At 38.1% G+C, this 18847-nt stretch overlaps 2 protein-coding genes across 7 annotated transcripts; one reads left to right on the forward strand and one right to left on the reverse strand.

Annotated features, from left to right (window-relative positions):
* Positions 143-12476, forward strand: LOC105159640 (probable splicing factor 3B subunit 3). Of its 6 annotated transcripts, XM_011076759.2 has the most exons (15): positions 148-559; positions 1098-1232; positions 1315-1394; positions 1519-1602; positions 1729-1816; positions 1949-2103; positions 2263-4267; positions 4777-5087; positions 5247-5526; positions 5615-5770; positions 5970-6111; positions 8295-8371; positions 9096-9235; positions 10390-10498; positions 11641-12476. In XM_011076759.2, the coding sequence occupies exons 1-15, from the start codon at positions 368-370 to the stop codon at positions 11833-11835; spliced, it is 4149 nt and encodes a 1382-aa protein (XP_011075061.1). In that variant the 5' UTR covers positions 148-367; the 3' UTR covers positions 11836-12476. The 6 variants fall into 6 exon arrangements, 5 of the variants coding, with proteins under 5 accessions (XP_011075062.1, XP_011075061.1, XP_011075064.1 ...); XM_011076760.2 differs by lacking the exons at positions 10390-10498; positions 11641-12476 and adding an exon at positions 9402-10127 and having other exon boundaries at positions 145-559; XM_011076762.2 differs by lacking the exon at positions 148-559 and having other exon boundaries at positions 1096-1232; positions 1322-1394; positions 1704-1816.
* Positions 15461-17064, reverse strand: LOC105159641 (F-box/kelch-repeat protein At2g44130-like). Its single transcript, XM_011076765.2, has one exon. The coding sequence runs from the start codon at positions 16715-16717 to the stop codon at positions 15653-15655; it is 1065 nt and encodes a 354-aa protein (XP_011075067.1). The 5' UTR covers positions 16718-17064; the 3' UTR covers positions 15461-15652.

Consider the following 18847-nt stretch of genomic DNA (forward strand, 5'->3'; position numbering starts at 1 on the left):
TTAGGGTTTCATAAATAGCAGATGCTGACCCACAATCTTTTTGGGCCAAGTCCAAGAATTTTGACATATCCCAACCTTCTGTTTATTGAACACCACCACATGCGCTTACTCAATGTTGTTTTCAGTTTAGCAGGCAGGCGAGGCAGACCCAGTTGAGTAATTTTGGCAAGTAGAGTAATCAATCACCTGAGGGCTGAGGCTCCCATAAATTATTATTATCAAAGACTCTTCTTCTGGTTTCACTGCCATACACACATTTGAGATGGAGTGCCTGCCTTAACTCAACTTCCCTTCTCTCCCAAATCTCAAACTAATCATCAATAATTACTTCCATAAAACCCTAACCCTCCCCCATCACTACACAATAATGGCAGTTTCAGAAGAATCCTCCTCATCCCGCCCAAACACATCCAACTCTCACAGTAATTCGCGATCACCACCAAAGCACAACGCTGATGCTTATTATTTGGCCAAAACAGTCCTCAGAGGCAGCGTCGTTCTTCAAGCTGTCTGCGGCCACTTTCGCTCCACCTCCTCCTACGACGTCGTGTTTGGCAAGGTTTGTTTTCCACTTCCCCTTCCCCTTCGATTATTTTGTGCTGTTTCCTGATCGCGTCGCTATGAAAATTAATCTATTCTTTCTGCTGATTATGCACAACAGTTGCATTTGTTAGCTAGACTAATTTAGCGTATATTACCATCTTAATCTGTTTAAGCAAGACTAGGTTATGTGTCTACATTCAAAGTTTCCGCTAGCCTTTGGTTTCTTAAGCAGAATTACATTACTAACTAATAACTTAAGTTCAACTATTTCTTGAATTTCTTTCTTCTAAATTTTCCCTGCCCTCAATGTAGAATGATTGACGCCAATTCAGTAGGCTGTGGATGATAGCGACTGTTGCATTGTAATCCTGTGATTTGATATCATAATGTTGAAACATGAAAAAGTAAAAGCTGTATTACTCTTTTACTACTCATACATGCTTTTAAACTGAAAGATAAACATATTACTTGGCTTGTAAAATATATTTTTGAGATACAGTTCGTATGTTATTTCTACCAGACTTACACATCTGACATAATCATGCTTGTTCCAGGAGACATCAGTAGAGTTAGTTATAATTGATGAAGATGGGATTGTTCAATCTATTTGTGAACAACCTGTGTTCGGTACCATAAAAGATCTTGTAGTCCTTCCCTGGAATGAGAAGCTTCAAGTGCAGAGTCCGAAGGTTTGTCTGGCTCATTCATTTACTCAATTCATGGTTTGGAATTGCGTGTTGTATTAAACATCATCTGCCTGTTGTTTTCTAGATAACAGGGAAGGATATGTTGGTTGTCATTTCTGATTCAGGAAAGCTGTCGTTTCTCACTTTTTGCAATGAAATGCACAGGTTTTGTTCAGTCACATGTAACATTGTCTTTTGCTTGACATTAGTTTTACTAGTTTGAAGCCTTCAGGATTATTTCAGCCAAAAGTCTTGCTAGGTTAGTGGCTTAACCCTATTTCTTTTTTAGGTTTTTCCCCTTAACCCATGTTGAACTTTCTGCTCCTGGAAATTCAAGGCATCAACTTGGAAGGATGCTGGCTGTTGAGTCCAGGTGATATTGCTTCTTGTATAGTCTTACATGCTAGAGTTTTTATGCAAAATAAACCGTCACTCTACTGCCACTCAGAGCGTGTAGGATGGCTATTCATGTAGGTTGTTTATTGCTTGCTCTATACAGTGGCTGTTTTCTGGCTGCTAGTGCGTACGAGGACCAACTGGCTATTTTCTCACTCTCACTGTCCTCTACTGGTGATATCATTGATAAGGTTGAGTTTGAGCTAGTACTTCACTCTGGATTTCTGCTTTATTTCACACCTCCAAAAGCTCTAGCCTCTATTTAAATTTATTTGTAACTTGCTGTACTAACTTTTTGGAAAATGTTCTTTCATTCATTTCAGAGAATTTTCTGTCCTCCTGAAAAAGATGGGCGCTTGAAAACTGCAAGAGGTTCTACTAATATTTCTGGTACTATATGGAGTATGTGCTTCATCTCGGAAGATTACCATCAGGCTAGCAAGGTGCGCAAGCCTGTACTGGCCATTCTTCTGAATAGGTACCCTATCATCTGCATTGAGAATGAGAGCTACATTGTTCAAATTGCTATCTGTTTAAAACTTTTCGTTATTTGTGCTTCTATTTTATTTGACAAATACTCTAGTCTAAGCAAATTTATTTCATACCCTTAAAAAAAGATTAATTTATTGATCTGCAGGCGGGGATCTTTTTACCGGAATGAGCTTCTGTTGTTGGAATGGAATATTGAGGAAGAAGCTGTCAATGTTATATATCAATTTGCAGAAGCTGGACCATTAGCATATAATATAGTTGAAGTCCCTCATTCTCATGGATTTGCCTTCTTGTTTAGGGCTGGTGATATTGTCCTAATGGATTTCAGGAACGTTCACAGCCCTTCGTGTGTCTATAGGAGAAGTTTAAATTTCACACCGTTGGAGGAACAAAGTTTTAAAAATATTATTAGAATACCAGATATTATGGATGAAGATGGCATTTCTAGCTTTGCTGCTTCTGCTCTGTTGGAGCTTGGCGACATAAATAAAAGTGATGATCCAATGAATATTGATGATTATAGTTGTATACAACCTGGTTCCAATTATGTCTGCTCATGGAGTTGGGAACCTGGTGTGACAAATAGTCCTAGGATATTATTTAGTGCTGATTCTGGAGATCTTTATGTTATTGAAGTCCTTTTTGAGTCTGATGGTGTCAGGGTAAATTTGTCTGATTCTCTTTACAAAGGTCTACCTTCAAATGCTCTGTTATGGCTTGATGGTGGGTTTGTTGCAGCTATCGTTGACATGGCTGATGGAATGGTCTTAAAATTTGAAGATGGGTTTCTACAATACAGAAGTTCGATTCAAAACATAGCACCAATCTTGGATATGTGCATTGTTGATTATCCCGATGAGAAACATGATCAAATGTTTGCCTGCTCTGGTATGGCATCTGAGGGGTCCTTGCGGATTATTCGGAGTGGTATCAGTGTGGAGAAATTGTTAAAAACTGCTCCTATTTATCAAGGTGTAACTGGTACCTGGACAGTCAAAATGAAAGTTTCTGATCCCTATCATTCTTTTCTTGTACTATCATTTGTTGAAGAGACCAGGGTTCTGTCTGTCGGCGTCAGCTTTTCAGATGTAACTGAATCAGTTGGTTTTAAGCCTGATGTCTGTACTTTGGCTTGTGGTATTGTGGCTGATGGTGCGATGGTCCAAATTCACCAATGCGGAGTTAGGCTTTGTTTGCCTGTTAGAACTGTGCATCCGGAAGGTATTCCTCTGTCATCTCCAATATGCACGTCGTGGTTCCCTGATAATATGACTATAAGTCTCGGAGCTGTTGGGCAAGGCATGATAGTGGTAGCGACATCCAGTCCATGCTTCTTGTTCATCCTTGGTCTTAGATCTTCATCACAATATCATTATGAAGTATATCAAACGCACTGTGTTAAATTGCAGAATGAGTTGTCTTGTATTTCCATTCCGCAGAAGCACCTCGAGTTGAATAGAATTTTGATGGACTATGCAGCTGACAGCCCTATGGCAGGTCTTCCATATGGAAATCGTGTTGACAATTTGTTTGTTATTGGTACTCATAAGCCTTCAGTAGAAGTTGTATCCTTTACACATGATAAGGGACTACAAGTTCTTGCCATAGGGGTCATTTCGTTGACTAACACCATGGGAACTACTATTAGTGGATGTGTTCCTCAAGATGTAAGGCTTGTGTTAGTTGATCGTCTATATGTTCTTTCAGGATTGAGGAATGGAATGTTACTTAGGTTTGAGTGGCCTAGTGCCTCTACACTGTCCTCAACAGGGCCACCTGGTCAACACACTCTTGGCAGTTCTTGTACAGTCAACTTCCATGTCTTGTCAAATTCTATGTCTTCAAACAATAAAGACCGACCAATGTTCATGTCCAATGCATCTGGAAAGAGAGAAGGAGAGATTCCAGTTAATCTTCAGCTGATTGCCGTACGCCGTATTGGTATTACACCTGTTTTCTTGGTTTCACTGAGTGATTCCCCTGATGCTGATATGATTGCTCTCAGTGATAGGCCTTGGTTATTGCAGACTGCAAGACACAGCCTCTCTTATACATCCATCTCCTTTCAACCTTCTACTCACGTCACTCCTGTGTGTTCAAGTGAATGCCCCAGAGGAATTCTATTTGTTGCCGAGAATAGTCTTCATTTGGTAATGCGACCATCTGCCTATTGTATTTGCGCCTGTATTCTTCCTTTCATCCTTCTTCATATATTTTTGATGTGCCATATATCATCCAAAGAGGGGTGACGGGTGCCTCCTATAGAGGTGTCTCTTTTTGGTATTTGGAGGATTACATATATCCACTAGCAGAGCAAGCTGCATTTGATTCATAGAATAATGCATTCTTCTAAATTACTCTCTTAGTCAATTACTAGTAAAAGATCATTGAAACTTGAATTCGGACATCCTTTCTGGGTAAATCTACGCTACCTGCCAATCTAGCATCTGTACAACTTCACTCTTGAAAAAGTCCTAGTATTGTCGGTTTTCCACTGGTTGCATGCACATGGTCTAATCTTCTTCTCGTATCAAATGCACATTAGTTGGCAAAACTAAAGTTTCATTTTAGTTTAAATCTTTTAGCTAATAAATGATTTCATTTGTTTATATAAATGCCATTAGCTCTTGATATCATCATTTTGTCTTGTTTTGTGAAGGTGGAAATGGTGCCAAGTAAGAGGCTTAATGTACAAAAATTTCATCTTGGGGGCACTCCGAGGAAAGTGTTGTATCATAATGAGAGTAGATTGTTGCTTGTCATGAGGACGGAATTAGATAATGATTCATGTTCATCTGATGTTTGTTGTGTGGATCCTCTAAGCGGCTCAGTGTTATCATCTTTCAAATTTGAACCTGGGGAGACAGGGAAATGCATGGAGTTAGTAAAGGTTGGAAATGAGCATGTGTTGGTGATTGGAACTAGCCTATCTGCTGGGCCAGCAATAATGCCAAGTGGTGAAGCTGAAAGGTTATATATCTTGAGTTCTACCCATTGTATTTCTTAATTTCAGATAATGGTCCCTGGTGTTTAACTGGTTGATTTTGTGAAATTTTGGTTTGGTATATACTTTTGTCAGGGGCCTCTGGATCTGTCTATGCATTTACAATTCTATGGTGTGTTTTACAGTACAAAAGGTCGGCTGGTGGTTCTCTGCATTGAACACATGCAAAATTCAGACAGTGGTTCTGTAACCCAACGTAGTTCACCTATTGGTGGCTATGCTGCAGAACAGCTCTCTAGCAGTAGTCTCTGCAGCAGCCCAGATGACAATAGCTGTGATGGAATTAAACTTGAAGAAACTGAAGCATGGCACTTGCGCTTAGCTTATTCAACCATCTGGCCTGGAATGGTTGTTGCTGTCTGCACTTACCTTGATCGATATTTCTTAGCTTCTGCTGGTAATTCTGTAAGTCACAAAAATTTTAAGCCGCTCAAATGATCCAGTGAGGTTTATTGTTGGTGATCATCTGAAGAGATACATTTGGTTTTTTCAGTTTTATGTATGTGGTTTTCCAAATGATAACTCTCAAAGAGTGAGAAGATTGGCTGTTGGAAGAACACGTTTTACTATCATGACTCTGACTGCGCACTTCACCAGGATAGCTGTTGGTGATTGCCGTGATGGAATTCTTTTCTATTCATACCATGAGGTCAGTAGTTAACTTCAGTTTCCTGTGATAGACTTATTTGTTCTCCATTACTTTTGGTAGATGGTCTTATGCAAAACTCAGTTGGAGGTCAAAGTCCATATGAAATTTGGAAGAACAAAAAGAATCCAGTGTGGGTGGAAAACTGTTGCATATTTTTGTGGGATTATTATACACTACCATTTACTACCTGTGCATGCAGGACTCGAGAAAATTAGAGCAGGTTTATTGTGATCCCGTCCAGAGGCTAGTTGCTGATTGTGTTCTTATGGATGTTGATACTGCATTTGTTTCAGACCGTAAGGGAAGTGTTGTTGTCTTGTCATGCGTGAATCATGTAGAAGGTAAACTGAATTGTGCACCTAGTTCCGTTATCTGATCTATGCATTCTAATGTCCTTATGAATAATTGTAAATTATTTTACCAGCTTAAGCTCCTTCTCTTAAAATGATCAAGTTTTGACAAGGATATTGTACTCTAGGACTATCAAAGTACTGGAAAAAATAGTGACCAAAGTTAATTCTGGTTATGATCGATAACGATTCTCCTCCTTGATTCAGATGGTCTGATTATTTCCAACTGGTGCTAATTATCTTTTATTCCCTGAGGTCTGTGCTGTCCTTGTGGGATATGTCCGGTATGATCAGTTAATTACATTTGTGTCTCTTTAAGAGTTTGATGTTAGTTTAATGATTCCCCCTTATGTTAGCCACCACAAATGGAAAAGGTAGAATCCCAAATAAGATAGTTGAAATTTGATTTTATCTTCGGCGTTATGCCTCGTGCCAATGGTGAATTTACAATTTTGCATTACGTTTGTCCGAAAAGCCCCCTAAAGTATTTCCAAAATACAAAATCCTCATTTGAGGTGTAATATTTCCTTTATGACAAAATTGAGATTTATCTCTACCGTATAACTTGTATATTGTGAGATATTACTACTATTTACTTTTAAAGTGCAGGGAGAGCTCTTTCTCTTTGTTTTCTTTTAAATGCTTTTGAGTGTGTGCTTTCTGTTCTCTGCAAACTATGTTTAGATTTCAAATTTTATTTGTTCCCAGAAATAATTATTTTTGTTTTTTATTTACCGCCTCTTTAAGTTTGAGTAATAAGATTTGTAACTTATTTTCACATGTGTTCCATGTTTTAAGTTGCTTGGACATGGTTAAGTGGAAGATGGATTGCCTTATGATTTTTGCATTTGTGGTGGAGATAAAAAAAAATTCACATCTATATACATCATTGGTGAAATGTTTTTCCACCTTAGGTAGAATTTTCAAATGCTTAGAATTGCCACAGAGGGTAATGTTGGTCAACAAGAAGAATATGTTGATTTTTTCTTGTTTTTCTTGAAAAGTCACTGGTAGCATCCTTTGTGCCACAAAAGAATTCTTTTATCCAGAAAAATTAAGTACTTATGTATTCTGTTTTCTACTATGATTTTTGTAATTTTTGAAATACCGCCTTCTTTTTTAAACCAACAAGTTAGATGAAAATACAAGGAAATGCTGTGTTCTTGAATTTTTTTAGTTTTAAATTTTAATTATATTCTCCTAACTCAGAAGCCCAGATTATGACCCTTTTATATAACTACTGCTGCATGGATTTCCTTTTGTTTGCCCTTGCCATTATTATTAAGTGCTTAAATCTTGCAATTCGGGCACATGTAAGCTATTTGTCATCTAAATTGACAAATATGATGGAAAGGGGTGGAGAGTACTCCTTGATCTAAATTTGAGCTTGACTGGAGTATATTGCCAATGATACAAACTTAGATTTCGTTTGAAGCCTAAACAGGTCTCTATTGTTAAAGCTTATTGTATTATGTTCTTGGATAAACTACAAGGGGTTACATGTACACTGGACAAAAATCTCATGGATGTAGTAAGAGGTCAATGTGCATTGGGCAAGCCGCAAGGAAGGTTTTCAAGTTTTAACAAGCAGTAAAATGAGTCAGTTATCTATAGGGGATGTAGTTGTAATTGAACATACCGCACAAGAGGTCCATGTTTGTTGGACAAACCTTACGGAAGGTTTTCAGCTTTTAACACTCGGTAAATGAGTCACTTTGTCTAACGTGTTGGTTACAATGTATTGGTTGTACCTATAGTCCTATACAGTAAAATAAAACGGAATATGAAGATCTCGCTATTCACTCGGATAATATCTTGTAATGGGAGGTAAATGCAATTCAACATATGGCATGGGATGTATCTCTGCATCTGATAAACCTCATCTTCTCTTTATTAATCCTTCCAATTAGTATAAATGGAAACTTGAGATTCTTTGTAAAATGCTGATCGCCCCTACCAACATGGTAAACTTGGAAAATTTAGAATGCATATTTTAAACTAAATTTTTTATATGTAGAATAAGCAAGTTAATGTTTATCTGGTAAATCTGTTTCAGGATGCCCTTTTGTGGCTTCAATGAAGTTGAATATGTGATGATTACTTTTTATTATTGTTAATTTTTTCTAGAGATGTATTTTTACTCATTCACATGATTGCTAAACTTCATGTTACAGATAATGCAAGTCCCGAACGCAATTTAACTCTATGTTGCTCGTATTATATGGGCGAGATTGCCATGAGCATGAGGAAGGTAATGTCTCTTAAGAGTCTATAGTACTAAAAGTAGTTTTAAGCATGCTTCCTGGAATGGAAGGTAAATCAATGCAGGAGTATGCAAGATGGTTTGTGATTCTAATTTATATCTAGCTTTTCAAAGATTGAGCTCTATATGATTCAATTTGGTGATTGCTGCTGACAGAAGACATCTTGAAACACTAATTATAGACAGAGTGCCATATGGCATGGCTAGAGCCTAGATTCAGCTTTGATTGGAACCTAAAACTGCTTTTTAGAATGTGCAAGTAACAAGATAAAATTATTATTCTTGCATCATGAAGGAGTACATGTATCGACTAGGTCTCTCACTTTCTTTCTGTTATTAATGTGGCCAGCAACTCGCTTTATTGAGCACATACTTTTGGTACTGGGATATAAACCCGCATAGGAAGGAATAGACAGAAGAAATATAAGTGGAATAAGTAGTTCTGGAACCATTTACTGTATATATTGAGCTTGCTAAAGGAGTCAGTATTATATAAACTAACCTGAAGTCTATCCTGGAGTCAACAAAAGTTGGTCAATTATTAAGATTAATAAAATAATTTTGCGGGTCTATGAGCTATCGAATTTGTGCGCTTGCATCTTTTGGACAATTCTATGGATTATTGACTGGAAGCTGCAACTGGTAATTTTTTCGGTTAGTTGTCAAGTATTTTCTATGTACATGACCTCCATCTTCTTATTTCCTCCTTCAGGGATCATTTTCATACAAACTCCCAGCAGATGACATGTTGAAGGACTCTGATGCTGCTGGTAATAACATTAACTCGTCAAGAAACTGTATCATGGCATCTACGCTGTTAGGGAGTATAATAATCTTCATTCCAATGACAAGGTATATTTATTTGTTCTTTCTTTTACATTTCTTCGTGTGAACCATAGATACATCATATATGTCCCTTAAATAAGACCATCGTAAATGTATTTTTATATGTTATCTATCTCTTCTAGCTATTCAATTAAAGGTGTCTATCTGGAATGAACTACTTGGAATGTTGCAGGGGTGGAATTTGCATGCCTCTGGTAGTAAATAACTTCTGGCTGAACATTATCACACGATGAAGTGTTTGAAAGAGTGGAACTGCTGTCTGGTTTGACTCTCTGAGTTAGTGGATGGGAACCTTATACTTTCTTCAAGACCAATTCCTTAAGAACCAAGTCCTCTTTCTGCATTTCCTCTTCCAGAGTTCTATATAACCAAAAATATGCTTGTGGCACTTATAAACATATAATAATCAATTCATATGTTAAATAAACCTTTAAGTGACATAAAAACAACGATTAAAATGAAAACTTTTCGTTAATTATGTGTAATCTCATGCAACTTTTACTCTTCTGTATAGGAAAAAGTCATCCTTCATATATTCACAAAACTATTGTCCTGGGGAAAGCAAAAATAAAACCTAAACTATATTCTTATATTTTTCTGGTCCTTTGAGCATCAATTGGGGAGTCATTGCATGGACTGATGTGTTATTAGTGTTCAGTTATAGTATCATTTAGTTTGTTACACTTTCACTGAATTCTACGGTGTTGTTGACAATTCATGTTTTTGTACCTAGCTTGAAAATATGATGTATAATTGGTTATGGTCCAGCATGAGGTGTTTTAGCATTATTGTTATAATGATAAGTGTAAGTACTTGATCATGGTTGACTAATATTTATTTTTCCATTCTTATGCTGAGGCTGTTCCCTCTGACTAGCCTATGGCTCGTCAAATGACTGTAAACTATTTAAATAATTAGTTGATCCTGACCTCTTTGAACTGGGACAATTTATCATTATAAATGCTACAAGGGATGTTTCCTCAATATGTTGATTCGGTCTAGAGGCCATTGTCATTCAAATTTTGATGAGTAATATAGTGTTGTTCAATGATGTTGTTAAGGTTCCTTTTTTGCCCACAAAGTATGGGATAGGTGTATTTGTTAATCAAATTTGTGTTAAATTGTATCATGAAGCCTTTCTTGATTGATGTATTTTGTAGGGAGGAATATGAGCTATTAGAAGATGTTCAGGCTAGGCTGGTGGTTGACCCACTTACTGCTCCTATTTTGGGGAATGATCACAATGAGTTTCGAAGCCGTGAAAGTCGGGTGAGCCTTCCTGGACTTCTTTGATAGTCTTGTAATGGTGTTTAATGAAATGCCTACCGGTCTGATCCCTGTATCCTACTTTTTCTATTTTCCTCTCAATCTTGAATCACAGTGGCTTTGACACCTGTGTGGGTTTTACCTATTTGAACATTTTAGCTAGAGTAATGCTTTCTGATATAAAAGGGTTAGGGAACTGTGGGTTGTGAATTCCTTTGCTCAAACTGGGTGGTTATGGAATATTTGGAGCTTTGAGTAGTTGAAGTTTCTTCTTAGAAACAGGTTAATCTCCCCTCCAGTACTAGTTTGATGTGAATTTAGGTCTGGCACTTTTATTCTTTATGATCATCTTCTCAAGACATGGTTTAGTGACTTTTGGACATAATTCTTTGTGCCAAACTGCTGGTAAGTTGGAATATGTGCTGTACACCCTGGAATACATAGTACTTTGAGTAGAAAACTTACAAATGAAGAAAGCCAATTCCCTCTTCCATTTTGGCTATAAGCTTTTGCTTACCCCCTTTGATGACTTTAAATTAGGGTTAATTACACTTAGACCCCCTCTAGAAATGCAAATTAAACTTCCCTCAAAAAAGTTTCAAAAAATTACACTTACACCAAATCTGAAAATTCACCGTTTACACCTGACCCCATTTCGTTATGGTTTGAATAAAAAATGATGATGTTAGCAAAAAAATTACATAAAATCTCCAATTTTTGCCTTCCTTTAGCATTCCCATGTAATAATTTGGTAATTATAAGAGAAAAAAAATGTAATAATGTTCACCTTACTCTATATATATGTGATACATTTATCCTTATAAGTACAAAAACATATATGAGAATGTCAAACGAGGGACAAAATTGAAAATTTATGTACCTAATGGAAGGGGGTCATGTATAAACACAGAACTTTTGGAAGGGGTATAAGTGTAATTTTGAAACTTTTTTGGGAGAGTGTAATTTGGCACTTTTAAAGGGGGTCTAAGTGTAATTAGCCCTATAAATTATGTTCCCTGTGTTATCATCCTTCCATTTTTCATCTTTTTCATGCTTAGAGTACTAGCATTTCCTTCCGCTGTGTGTATGTTGGGAGAGAGAGAGAGAACTCAGGTTTCTATTTTGTTTATCGATCCAATGAACAGGTCGGAACACCTAAGATACTCGATGGTGACATTTTGGCTCAATTCTTGGAGCTTACAAGCATGCAACAAGAGGCAGTATTAGCATTACCACTTGGCACACCAAACACTGCTATGTTAAGCATGAAGCCATCTATGCCTGCTAAGGTTAATCAGGTTGTTCGACTGCTTGAACGAGTACATTATGCTCTGAATTAAGTATCCATAGCCGTCCCTCCTCTCTCTGCTTCCATGCCACAATGATCTTCTTGGGTTATAATCATAAATGGAGTGATTGCAAGTTGAATTACAGAATTATATTTAAGCTGATCCTGGGGACAAAGCACGTAAAAGATTTTGGAAGCAACAACGTAAAAGAACCCTCCACCCTCCACTCTGGTTCTCTTTCTTCTCTCTGCACTACCTGGTTGAGGACTGGCGTCCAGTCGAATGAACGAGATGAACAAATGATTGCATCATTCTCCTTCACACTCTTGGTGGTGTAGGTGGTTGTAATATACCCCAAGTCATGTACAATTTTGTCAGAATTAGCACACAGTAGTGTTTTATTGGATATTTTAGTGTTCATACGCCAGACTGTTTGGGGTGGGCTATCATGCCCATTGGTTGTGTCAAATGTTTGTCATAAAGCTGTGCATTATAATATGGTTATATGATGTGAACTGTAAATAGGGTAAAGGGCGGGCCAGACAGTTTGTATTTAATTGTGACCGTACAGTTGTTGAACATTATCTCTTAAATCTACCTTCTTACGGCAAAGGGAGTCTTGCTTGTAAATATGCTTCCATTGGTGTTCTTATTCTTTTGTATGCACATAAATTGGAACATTCTTGATCTAATTCGTGCGTGAATCTTGTTATTAATGTAAAAAGTGATGTATGAGTTTCTATAGACTATAACCATATTCGAGTTTTTTCCATAGATGCAAATAAGTACGTATTTGAATGAATATTAATTCTCTGTTATAATTATTTCATATTGAATTGTCTATTTTTTTAAAGTTTGGATTTGATATATTAGTTGTAATCATTGATCATCAGACAGATAAGATTGAGTAGTTGCAAATAATCATAGAAGTTAGATGCATGCATATAGTAATAAAAAAGTGAAACCATAATTGAATACCTCTAGATGTGAAAGTGATGGGAAATTCTAAATTAGATGAGTTAAATATATGGTTGAAAAAGTTGAAGAACTGTCATTAACATGTAACGAATCACTAATTTGACTTGAGTTTTAAGCTCATATGAAGGTTGTAACTAGTTTCTTTCTTTCATATGCTTTGATTAATTGCAACATATTTGGAATCTTTGACGGTGTATCATAAGGAATGAGTAAACGGATATAAAAGTTCCCAATGCTCTATTTCAGCTGAAGCAACATGTAGATGAAGAGAAAAAATTAAGAAAAAGTAAAGAATAAATTTGTTAAAATCAAGGTGCGCTGCTTCCAGAAAAAAAAATGTAAGAGTCCAAATGCTTATTTCTTATTTCGGTGCAACTCCGGAATTTACAAGAGAGAGAGAATGAGAAGCAGGGGTTTAGTGTATTATAAAAACATTTGGGTGGTGATGTAATTATGCTTATCCTAAACCTTTTCGTGCATTAAAGTAGCATGAGGAGTAGAGGTCAGTAAGCAGGCAGCGGAAGCAAACTCTGTTTAAATGCAGAAAGGAGAGCCGGGCAGTTGGCAAATTATGACCACAAGCAAAGGGAAATACTTTACACGTTGATAAATGAGTATGAATCAGAAGAGAGTGTGATGGTTGGTGAGAGGCAGGATAGGGCAGGCCAGCTGAATTACTAGTATTAATCTGCAATTAATACTACTATCTACATAATAACCGAATCTTCTAGATTGTTATTAGTGGCATCCATATTCCATCACGCATGTTAATATATATTATATGATGAACGAACACATAGAGTTAGATTAGGTAGATGAGGATATTAATAAGTATCTTAGAGTAAGACAAAACCAAAATTAATATATCAACTTCTGGGCGAGTCAGGTAAATGAAAAACACGTCAGCCAACAAGTTAAATGATGTACGATGTTCAAAGTAGCCGTACAAACAGAACGTAACTATATACTGGGAATCAGGGAATATGTATATATATACAGAATAGGGAAACCCGTATTCTGTCGATAGATAGGCGTTGTCTGACCCGGTTTTAGATATGGAAGCATTTGCGGGTTGTAGGTTATGGCAGGGGGGGGGGGAGGCAAGACGCTGCCGCGGACGAGATCGCTCTACTACTACCAATGCCCGCAACGAGTGTAGGTCATTTCCCATAATTATGTGTTTAATCAGAACGCATATCTAATCTTTTTGTAAATATGGCTGCTGCTTGATGTTTCATTTCAGGTTAATACTGGGAAAGATGTGTTATTGACTGCCTGTCAACTTTATCATGTTGTGTGTAATATGATATTTAGAGAGTGGTTGCTGCTAAATTTGCTGTTTTGCATACCTCAAGATATGCGTAGGTAGGCCGTTTGGGGGAATTTGGTCCTCTTAAGGATGTGGACCTGCCCCGTCGGTATCACATAGGATCAGTTTAGTCATTTATGGGATTGGGAATAGGACTGAATTTGGCGGGGATAAAAGGAACACCATCAAGTGAAATGAAAATTGTCTGAAATTGGTGAAGACCAGACTGAAGTAACTCTGGTTGAGATAATTAGAGGTCAGGATCATGTTAATGAACATGAATTAGATTAAAGCAAGTATAAATTATGAAGAGTTTCAAGTCTTAACTTTGCTCTCACAAGTTTGGAAGGTACTATGTAACTTATTGCATTCTCATGGGATAAGCCAGAGTTATTCCTGTCTCAGATTTTGGTATCTTTTACGATAACTAATGTGGAGCTGCATAATAGTGGGCTGGAGTTTGCTGAAGTCTGCATCATTTGAGCTACAATTCCGACTGGGAATTGCAAAGAATTATGGTGGGAAGTGCATGGGTTTGGTATAGTGCAGTGTGTTGATATGCTGAAGCCAAGTATGAGATGGATGGGCAGGAGTCAAGAGTTGTAGTATTGCTGGGTAGATGAGATGGGCTGATGCAGTAAACTGGGGTTGAGACAGAAGGTAAGGGAGAAGGTCTTTCCTTAATCCTTATGGGCTGATAGGAGGGGGGCAGGAGTAGGAGTTGGAGTTGGAGGCTCAGACAGCCATAGCCAACACTACTACCTACACTGAAGGTAATGTGGAGAATAGGCATTGTGTTTTTTGGTGATTTACTTACTATCTACTCTCTAGTGGTCTGAATGGAATTGTATTAAAGGTGGGGCGGTTGAGTAAATATTGAGAGAAAATGGGGGTTCGGGTTCATTGTAGGAGCCCTCTTCTCTTCTTGTGCAAGGGATAGGAATTTATATGCATTACATACATCTCCATACTTGTTTTCAGACATGAAATCTCTAAGAAAAAGCAATCAAAATAGTTGGTTGTTAGGGTTGATGATTGTGTTGTAGTGTAAAGTGAGGGGTGGGAAAGTGTGGTGTTTGCAATGATGAAGTGCGCAGCTACAGACAGCATTTTGGTACTACTGATCAGTTCAAAAACCATACCGCCGACCCCACCCCACCCCACTTTTAAATTTTAATAAAATCTTAATAAAGCTGTCCGAATGGAATGGTACATCCCACATCTTATCATGATTCATGTATGGCAATGAGCAAGAAAAGAAGGCACACCATTTTCAATTAAAAATCAAATTCAACAATACCGCTACTATAGGCTAGAGTGTATTCAGAGAGTGATTGGAGTGGAATTGAATGAATGCCCAATTGCCAATGGCCCGACCCCGCAAATCAAACATTACAAAACTCTTCTGCATTTCATTTTCATTAATAATACTAAAAGTTGGTTGGGGGCACCCCCCACCCCATATTACATTGCACATCTACATACATATATATATATATGACATTCCCTCAGGGGGTGGAATAGTGAGTAAACTAAAATTTACAGTAAAGGAGGTTGTGAGGGCCGGCGGGCGTACATTGATCAAATTTCCACGCAGCACCCACCTTGCACTATTCCACTGTATTCCACATCCACATTTACCTTCACCAGTTTACCATTTTGCCCTCCCTTTCCATTCCCATTCCCATTCCCGTTCACATTCACATAGAAGCCATGTGGTGCACCCTGGTACGCTGACCCCGTCACCACCGTCCTCTCCCCAACTTCCACCGCGCAAGCCCCCACTTGTACCCCCGACTCTACATCCCCCCAGCATATCAATGCATTCCCCTTTTTACCCTTCTCCACCCCCACGCATGACCTCGGGCATCGACTCACCCCCCACGCCTCCTCCTCCACCCTCCACTCACCCCTCCCCATTCCATACACCTCCGCGCTGCTCTTGAACACGCCTTGCGTCTCCGTCCCGTACCCACTCACCACCCAGAACTCCGACCCTATAATCACACCCTCGCACTCGTCTCGCTCCTCCCTCATCCTCCCCAACTCACACCACTCCTTCTTCTTGATGTCCAAAACCCACGCCGAGTTCAACGCGTTTTTGCTCTCGTCGTGCCCCCCAGCCACTAAAACTTTGCCTTCAACTGCCCCCACCGCGAAAAAGGACCGAGTCGAAGGCATATCAGCACACTGAGTCCACTTCTGAGTCGTGAACTCGTAAACGAAAACGTCCCTCACCGGATCCCAACTCGATGGATCCCACCCACCCATTAGTATAAGCTTCCCTTCCGTGCTCACCACTTGACAGAACAAGGGCAAACCATCTGGGTATTTGGGAACCGGGGGGAGTCGGTCCCAGCTCATAGTCACCGGGTCAAATAAAGAAATCCCGTACCTGGGTTGACCCACTGGTTTGTTGTGGGAGTGGGCGGGAAGCGCCTGAACCAAGCATGCGGCTTTGTGGGTAAACCCGGATTGCTTTCGGTGGTAGTAGAAGTCGTTACTTAGGAGAAGATGGCGCCAGCGTTTGCAGACGCGGGAAGATAATCGGTGGGCGGAGTAGTGGAGTCGAGAGAGGCATTCGAGAGCGAGTTCTTCTGGCAAACCGGGTATGAGCTCAGTGAACTCTTCTAGATCATCATCCATTATTATGGAGAGAAGGAATAACTAAGCTCCTTTTGGTATTGGGTTTGGGTTAAAAATGGGAAATTTTTGGAAAGATGATGATAAGTGATGTGAGATTGGGGGAGGGGTTCAAGAATTTATAGGGGGAGTGGGGGGCGGGTGTAGAAGAAGCGAAGAAGATAGAGAAATCAGACGTGGCAGACAGGGTTGGGATTTGGTTCTTGCAAATTGGAATTGGGCTTCTAGCTCTGTAGTTGTAGAGATGAAGAAGTTGCAAGTTGATGTGTTGATTGGGGTGAGGGGTGAGATATTGAGAGAGAGAATACAATACAATATACATATATGTATGTATCACTTTGAATGCCTGTCGGCTTTCTTTTTTCCTACGACATTAAAATTATGTCTCCTCTATCTCTATCTACATCCATTACGACAAAATATTCATACAATACAAATATTATAATCTTATATTATAATAATAACAATAATATAAATACAAATTTTGGAGCATCTTTAATAATTTGTATGAGTGGTCTTCCACGCGACTAAAATATATTACAAAAATTTAAATATATATTTCTTTGTTTTTGTAATGATTATGTATCTTTAATGGTTATAATAATAATAATAATAGTGAGAAGAGAATGAAGGAGTTATTAGTGTGTGTTGATCCAATTTCAGTTTTGAGCATTAAGTAATCAAGTGTTGAAAAAGGATAATAAATTTGTTGTTTGCACACCAACAGAAGTGAAGTTACAAGTATAGGAGAGAGAGAGAGACTGAGATAAGGGAGGGCGGTGGCAGTGGTGGGCCTAAACAGAGCCCCACGTAATGTTGATATTTTAGTATTATGAGTGAGTTATATGTATAGGAGTGGATATTTTATATATATGGGAATTGGGATGAGTAGATAAAGTCTTGACTCGGAGACATGCCCCACTTTTGAAATTATCTATTACATGTATGAACAAAGTGGAATAATGGAACATGCATTCATCAATCATCATCTCTTTTTCTTTTGCTTTGGCGTTGGCGACCATTCATCTATTTACATGCCTCCCCAACAACTATCCCCCCAACTCCCAATAAACTGTTAACGTTTTCTCACTTCACTACATTTTCTATTTTTTTCATCTCAAAATATAATTTTGCAAAAATTGCATGCAACAACAGCCATCACATTTAAAGTTGAACCTTATCTTTGTTTTTGGTTACACAACTCAAACCTTATCACTTATCCCAAACATGCGGTCACCCAACGACCTCTCTCCCAAAATTTGAATAATGACACATTTGACTTTCCTCCAATTCTTTCCCAACAACACACGTAACCATGCACAGATGCTCACAAACCTCATCCCAATTGTTCATAACCTTAACTAATCAATCAAAAAATTAAATGATGATTCATGTATATACTAATTATTTTCATTATTTATAAGGATGTAAAGTAATTTTTATATACAAACATAATAATTATATATACTTTATCATATTATAAAATTCTTAACACCATTATAAATACTCAACACAACTCCATTATTCATAATTTAACATAAAAATTTCCTTTCTAAAAAAACTGGACTTGAAAAGTATTAGTGTATTGAGGGTACTTTTTTTTCTAGCACTCCATTACTCAAAACTACATCCACATCAATGATGATTCACAATTATGTACCACATGGCCGCTTAATCATATTGATGTCCATTATAATGGTCAGTCCAAAGACGCTCAAGTAGTGCTAAAAGAAGAAAGAGATCGTAAGAATCCAAAAGCATGCAAAACTTAAGGTACCCACTAGAAGGCTTAAACGAGTAAGGGCTTAGGGTGGCCCCAAGCACCCCAATTTTGATAGAGCCTCTTGGGAGTCCAGCAAAAAGGGTTCACATAAATAAATTAGCTAAAAGAAGCCCAATCGACTCAAATTCTAGAAGGTTCAAAACCAAGAGGGCATCACAAGCCTACAAAAAAGTTTAGGGACTTGGAATTTTCTAACTAACAAAGCTCATATTCATGTGGTGTCCATGAATGGTCTAGGTGGCATCCACGTAGGACCACTAAAAGGACAACCCGCAGAATCCTATAAGAACTAGCCGCTTTCTATGGGACACGTGGAGCCCCTAATCGGAAGTAATCCTTAAACCCTAAAA

Source organism: Sesamum indicum, linkage group LG4 (assembly GCF_000512975.1).
Source record: "Sesamum indicum cultivar Zhongzhi No. 13 linkage group LG4, S_indicum_v1.0, whole genome shotgun sequence".
Classification (NCBI taxonomy): domain Eukaryota; kingdom Viridiplantae; phylum Streptophyta; class Magnoliopsida; order Lamiales; family Pedaliaceae; genus Sesamum; species Sesamum indicum.

What these genes read in the sequence shown, in the direction of transcription:
- LOC105159641 (XM_011076765.2), bottom strand. Translation starts at nt 16,717, where the DNA reads ATGGATGATGATCTAGAAGAGTTCACTGAGCTCATACCCGGTTTGCCA.
- LOC105159640 (XM_011076759.2), top strand. Translation starts at nt 368, where the DNA reads ATGGCAGTTTCAGAAGAATCCTCCTCATCCCGCCCAAACACATCCAAC. An exon ending in TTTTGCAATGAAATGCACAG is followed by an intron (nt 1,395 to 1,518) that starts GTTTTGTTCAGT and finishes TTTCTTTTTTAG; the next exon opens with GTTTTTCCCCTTAACCCATG. An exon ending in CCGAGAATAGTCTTCATTTG is followed by an intron (nt 4,268 to 4,776) that starts GTAATGCGACCA and finishes TGTTTTGTGAAG; the next exon opens with GTGGAAATGGTGCCAAGTAA.